Below are 7,177 nucleotides of genomic sequence, written 5' to 3'. Positions count from 1 at the left end.
ATATAAAACTTTAGTAGTAATGTTTTTTATATAGAAAAATAAATAAGATAATTAAGTACCTTGTAAACAAGCTCAAGCTTATTCAAGAATAAAAGCTCAAGTTTGTTCAATAATAAAATGAACCAAGGTGATGAACTTTAATTCAAATTTTGTTTGAAATAAAATTAAATAAACATACTTGAATTTTTGATACCCAAAATACATTTAAACCTTCTATCTTTAGCAAGTTGGGCTAAACTCTACCACCGTGGGGTGTGGTCTAGTGATCTTGGGTAATGTATAAGATGCGTTAAGTGTGAGGTCCAAAGTTCGAGTTTGAATATCAACTCACTTGGGTTACTTTCCTTAACAGCTCAAGATTCACTAGTGTCCTTCATGAGGTTGAGAAGCTATAGCTCATCATAATCCTCTTGCACCCCAGCAAATAAGGTATTATTATGGTCACGCCTAGATAAAATTTCCACCTTAGTAGCCCCCTACCCATTTTTTGTTGATAAAAAAAAAAAGTTCGGCTAAACTCCTCCAAAGCCCAGTTTATTGACCTTTCCAATTTTGATTTTTTGAGCCCCTAAAAAAAACCAAAATACAAGGACAAAACAGTAACACCAGAAAACCCAACAAAAGCACATTCCCAAAATGAATATAAAGAAATTAATAAATGTTCCCTAAAATACCCTCCTCTCATTCATTCCTAACCCTGAAACCTGTAATTTTCCCTTCTCAGCCCTCACATACTCTCTTCCTCTTCTGCCCCTCTCAATTTCCCAATCCCACCCTTCCAACCCTCACTCTCTTCTTGCCCTTTCCTCCCTCAATTTCCGATTTTCTCCTATACCCCATTACCCGCCAAATCCCACTCCACCCATATTTTTCAAATTTCTCTCATTCCCATTCAAAAAATATTTTCCTTTCCATTTTCTTTGCAAAACCCTAATTCCCAATTCAAGTATGGATCTTTGAATTGCAGCTTCCAGTCATTGATTCTTGGGGTTTTGGGCAAGACCCAGTTCCTCTTTTCCCGTTTTTAGTGCTTCTGAGGATGTAATCTTGGGTTTGGAGCAAGGGTTTTGACTTGTAAAGGTACTCTTTTTATGTTTATTTTGGGGGTTTGATTTTCAGATGTTTTGTGGTTTTGTTTGATGGGTTGGTTTTGTTTTTGGGTGGTTTTTTGGTTTTTGAACTGGATTTGTGTTTTTGTGGTTGTTTTGAATGGTGGGTGTGATTTGTGTTTTTGTTCAAGTTTGTTCCTTTTTGGATTAGCTGGTTTAGCTTAGGAGCTGGAGAGCTCAGTGAAAGAAATGGAAAATGTACATTTTGAAGCTCAAGGTTTTCCCATTTTGTTTACTTCAGAGTTTCAGTAAATGGATCCGCTTTGTATGTGAGGTTCACAGTTTTGAAATTTGGATTTCGTTGTTCTTGTTACAGTCTCAAGTCATCACCTCACAGGAAATTGAAAATTTTATTTTGTGGTTTAGATTTCAGGGAGTGGGAAGCTGAGTTGAGTAATAGGTAGATAATTTGTGTTAAGATTAATCGATGGTGGTTCATGGTTTCTTGGATCGCAAAAGTTTGAAACGTTTTGGGGCTAAAAAACAATGTAATTATGTTTAAGATTCCAAATTTCAAAATTTTCCCTTTTTCCTTGCCTGTTCTTTACAACCAAAAGACGTGATGATATTTTCTGTTAGGCAGTTTAGTTTACTGTATGCTGGATTTTTTTTTTCCTCTGCCTTGGTTTGTGTAGCCAGATTTGTAGAGTAAATGTGTTAGTGGAAACTTTGGAGGCATTTTGATGTGCCTTACTCAAGTTGTAGAATGAGGTCATCTACATAGCAGTCAACCTGGAGATGTTCTTTGAAAATGTTGGTAATGCTCTTGTAGAGTTTCAGATTTACAAAGGTGATAACAGCTGCAGAGGTTGGATTATTCACTTTGGTTTGTTGTTTTATATCTTAGAGAATAATGAGAGCACCTGTGCATGCACGCTTTAGTTTGGTATGTTGTGTGTATGCTTATGGATTTTGTGCTTCTTCTTGTCATGTCTAATTATTATATTATTAAAAGTCGGTCGTAATGAAATGTAAGGATATATGTTATTTTGTGTGTTTTTATTATTGTTTGCAAATGCATTTTTGCTAGAGAGGCCTGGTTTGTTCTAGCTGGATAAAATTTCTTACGTAGTGAATTAATAATCTGTTTTAAAGATATATGGATTGGAGAAGTGAAAGATACCTAAGAATTATGAAGGGTTGATTTCCAAGTTTGGTATGTTCAATTATATGTGGTATCTTTTATCAGCATTTGAACTGGATTTGGATGTGAATAGATGATGAAGTTTTTTAGCATAAGAATGGTAATTTTTCTTGGCAGGCATTCTCCAATACAATTGGAAGGCGGTCTTTCCATTTCCAAATTGGTACTTTGTTCTGGAGGGCAGGGAGTTGTGTTATTGTTATTCTTGGTAAACTGTGATTGATTACATCAATGGCAAACCATGATTTAATACTTGGGCAAAGTCACAATTTGGCCCTTGGCCAGAATCAGCCATTGGTGCTAGGCCACAATCATAATATGGGGCTTGGGCAGAACCATGATTTGGAATTGGGACAAGCCCATGACCATCATTTAGGTTTGGGACAGACCCATGATCATGAACTAGGTTTAGGACATGCCCATGACCACGAATTGGACTTGGGGCAAAGCCATGACCAAGAAGGGGATGATGGCCACAGTTATGGACATGAGAATGAATTAGGTATGGATCAGAAACCTGATCATGATGACCACGAGTTGGATCTTGCTGGACAGAATCATGAGTTGGCTTTATCAGAGAACAATGAATTGGGTGTTTCAGAAAGCCAAGAACTTGATGAGAATCTGGAACTAGCTGTGGCCCAGAGCCAGGAAATGGGGATTGAACCTTCACATGATATGACTGTTGATCAGTCCCTCTATGTAGTCAGTTCCAGTCCTGTAATCCAGGCTCGTGCCATTGTACCTAATCCTAATTATGAGCTGGCTGTGGGGCAAGAGTTCCCTGATGTCAAGAGCTGTAGGAGAGCACTGAGGGATACAGCTATTGCCCTACACTTTGAAATGCAGACCATAAAATCTGACAAGACTCGTTTTACTGCCAAATGTGCTACTGAGGGATGCCCCTGGCGCATTCACGCAGCAAAGCTCCCAGGAGTTCCAACTTTTACGATCAGGACAATCCATGAATCTCATACTTGTGGAGGAATTGCTCATCTTGGTCATCAGCAAGCCTCAGTTCAGTGGGTTGCAAACTCTGTGGAGCAACGACTTCGGGAGAACCCTAATTACAAGCCAAAGGAGATACTGGAAGAAATTCACCGAGTTCATGGTATAACCTTATCATACAAGCAAGCCTGGCGAGGAAAGGAGCGTATCATGGCAGCTATGCGTGGATCGTTTGAAGAAGGGTACCGCTTGCTTCCGCAATATTGTGAACAGGTTAAAAGGACAAATCCAGGGAGTATTGCATCTGTTTATGGAAACCCAACTGATAACTGCTTCCAGCGTCTCTTCATATCATTTCAGGCATCCATATATGGTTTTCTTAATGCTTGTCGGCCACTCCTTGGGCTTGATAGGACATATTTGAAAAGCAAGTATTTGGGTACTTTGCTATTTGCTACTGGTTTTGATGGTGATGGTGGTCTGTTTCCCCTGGCATTTGGTGTTGTTGATGAGGAGAATGATGATAATTGGATGTGGTTTCTTTCGGAACTTCACAACCTGCTTGAAATTAATACAGAAAACATGCCAAGGCTTACCATTTTGTCAGATAGGCAGAAGGGTATTGTGGATGGCGTGGAAGCAAATTTTCCAACTGCATTTCATGGATTTTGCATGCGCCACTTGAGTGAAAGCTTTCGTAAGGAGTTTAATAACACAATGCTTGTTAACCTTCTATGGGAAGCGGCTCATGCTCTCACTGTGATTGAATTTGAAGCGAAAATTTTAGAGATTGAAGAGATTTCACAAGATGCTGCTTATTGGATCCGAAGAATCCCCCCTCGACTGTGGGCTACAGCCTATTTTGAGGGAACGCGCTTTGGGCATTTAACAGCTAACATTGTTGAATCATTAAATACTTGGATTTTGGAGGCCTCTGGGCTTCCAATAATTCAGATGATGGAATGCATTAGAAGGCAGCTGATGACTTGGTTCAACGAACGCCGAGAGGTCAGCATGCAGTGGACATCAATACTTGTGCCTACTGCTGAGAGGCGTGTAGCGGATGCTCTTGAGCGTGCACGTACATATCAGGTGCTTCGTGCTAATGAAGCTGAATTTGAAGTCATATCTCATGAAGGAACAAATATCGTGGACATTCGGAATCGTTGCTGCCTATGTCGGGGCTGGCAGCTTTATGGTTTGCCCTGTGCTCATGCTGTGGCAGCGCTTCTCTCTTGCAGGCAGAATGTCCATCGATTTACTGAGAGCTGTTTTACTGTTGCAACCTATCGGAAGACATACTCGCAAACCATACATCCAATCCCAGATAAATCTCTATGGAAAGAGTTATCTGAGGGAGATCCAAATGCCAGTAAAGCTGCTGAAGTTCTTATAAACCCGCCCAAATCACTTCGGCCTCCTGGACGGCCAAGAAAGAAGCGAGTTCGAGCAGAGGACCGTGGTCGTGTGAAGCGAGTTGTGCATTGTAGTCGATGTAACCAGACAGGTCATTTTAGAACAACGTGTGCAGCACCCATATAAGTTGCTGCTCTTGACACCTAGTATGTACCTTGTGCAAAAGAAATCTTGTTTTGTGATTATTTAAGTGGTAGTTATTAGTTAGATTGAGAAGTAAATGTTTGTATTTCTTTTCGTTATTAGCTGTCCTTTATGAACATTAAGCTCAATAACTCAACGTTTCATGCTTGTAGGCTACCCCTGCTTCTGATTCCTAGTGTAGTAGTCTGGCACATATAAAATAAATTATAAAATGCAACATTGATATGTATGTAAAAGTTAGTATAATTTTCATTATTTAAATGTAACATTGTTTTGCATCTGAAAATGGAAAAGCAACTTCACATATATCACAAATTATGCGACGGCAGTATATTGTATGAATTCAGTCTTGGTCTTTATTGCTAGAAAGAAGCGGTTTTTAGTAAAAAATTGTCTCTCTTATCTCAAAAAAAGTAAAATTTTGGATAAAAAGCGCTTTTGATAATAAATTAAGATATTATCACCCTTATAGCTTTGTTCAAGGGACTTTTTGTTTGTTTGTTTGTTTTTATTTTTATTTTTATTATTATTCTAAAAAGTGCTGTGATGGTGGTGTTGGCCAAAAGATTTAGAAAAAACACTTTGAAGCCAGCCAGGACGCACAGAAATAGCAATTAAAATAAGTATTGCATTTATCTTAAGTTAAAAAAAAAAAAAAAAAGAGAGAAAAAAGGGATCAGCAAGAAAGGTGACCATCAAAGAAGCTGTAACATGGATTAGAGTCTCTTTTGCTGAATCTATCATGCATTGTATAACTCAAGGAGTCCATTGCTGTAAGCTCTTTCTCTGACACCAAAATTTTCTGAATGTAATTCTTATAGATAAACTGGTTCCATCACCATTTGTGAGTCTCCAGGAGTGATATCCTTGCTTGTAATTTGAAGAGTATTGATGGGACTTGTTAAACAAAAGAATGCAAATAAAATTTTCATGTTTAGTATAATTACCAATTTCAAATTAATATCATGAACAGATTTAGATAAACACACATGTTCCTAGGATGCATGTATATATGAATTATATCTAATGTTGTATCAACTTAAACACCAAGGACAAAGATAAAATTTTTATAAAATAAAATAGGGTAAATTGAATTTTTTTTCCCGCAAATATGAGATTTTTTCGATATTAGTCCCTCAATTTAAAAATGCATGCTTTTGAATCTTCAGATTTTTTTTTTTTTAATGAAATTTTATTCTCCTAAAAAAATCCTTCCAAATTCTCTAGGTAAAATAAAACTCATAAAATGAGTGATCTATTTCTATCAATCATACCCCAACAAAAAGAACAAATAGTCCCAGTTTGCTAATTAGAAACCTACTTTAATTGACTAATCATAACACTCATCAAAAAAAGGAAAAAAAAAAAAAACGACAAGTTATAACACAAATCAGGAGTAGTTCCTTAAAAGCAGACAAGCCTCTATTAAATTTAAATAACATTTTAGAGTGTTAATTTCCCAAGTTAATTCATCATCCGAAGTCTCAGGACCTCAAGAAATAGAACAAAGCATCAGAATTCTCAACTAAAGTCAAGGAGAAAAGCTAAATTTATAAAATAAATGAACTACTATATTATATTCCAAAGAACAAACACAGACTCCATTTGTGGCCCTTTCTGAAAATACGGCCCAGCTAAACCTACGTCCAACACCCAAACCTAACTCAACGCAATAAGCAGTTAGTATCCAGCTTGGCCCGAACAGCTTCAAACACAGCCTAGAATCCAAATCAAGCCTAAACAGTTCAATACAAACCTTTTAACCTAATGGGCCAAAGCCCACCCTCTACTCTTGGTCTTTTGACATTTGGGACTTATCTTGACAAGCCATAAAATCCTGCGTGGTAACTTAATAATTTGACAAATGTTTAACACAGTTTTGTGTTTTCAGTTTTTAACTACTGGAAATAATTTTTATAAAGTGTAACCAAAAGGTTTTGACACTATTGAAGTTGAAAGTAGAAATATATTATTGAACTATACACTAAAATATATTGCGGAGAAGACTTACTTCTATAATAGCTGGTTTCCAATTAGCTTTGTGGATTTTAGTTAATTCAATTAGTAAAGTTTCTTCTAATAAAAAAAATTATAAAGTTTATTTTCCAGAAAAATAAGAGATATGAGATTCAAATTGGATTTAATCTTGTGTTTAATCAAGATTTTTTTGGGTTTGAGTTTGAATTGGGAGGGGGGGGGGGGGGTTGTATGATATGTGGGAATTGGGAAGTTGGAAATTGGAGGAGTGAGGATAGGGGAGGAAAAATAAATAAATTAAAAACAATACCTGTAGAGGAAAAAACAATATTAAAATAAATAAAGAGATAAGTATTGAGCCTAATCTAAGTGTATGTAAACTTGAGTTTGCTAAAATAATAAAAGTATTTAGACAAATTAGTTAAGGAAAAAGTTTGGC

At 36.8% G+C, this 7,177-nt stretch overlaps 1 protein-coding gene across 1 annotated transcript; it reads left to right on the top strand.

Moving 5' to 3' along the window:
- The first annotated feature begins 690 nt into the window (after positions 1 to 690).
- Positions 691 to 4,997, top strand: LOC142629567 (uncharacterized). The gene is made up of 2 exons (XM_075803571.1): positions 691 to 1,080; positions 2,371 to 4,997. Exon 2 carries the CDS (start codon positions 2,485 to 2,487, stop codon positions 4,741 to 4,743), a length of 2,259 nt encoding a protein of 752 aa, XP_075659686.1. The 5' UTR covers positions 691 to 1,080; positions 2,371 to 2,484; the 3' UTR covers positions 4,744 to 4,997.
- Positions 4,998 to 7,177: the final 2,180 nt, after the last annotated feature.

The sequence above is a fragment of the Castanea sativa genome, chromosome 3 (genome assembly GCF_040712315.1).
Source record: "Castanea sativa cultivar Marrone di Chiusa Pesio chromosome 3, ASM4071231v1".
NCBI lineage: Eukaryota > Viridiplantae > Streptophyta > Magnoliopsida > Fagales > Fagaceae > Castanea > Castanea sativa.
This window is presented reverse-complemented; position numbering and strand designations above follow the sequence as displayed.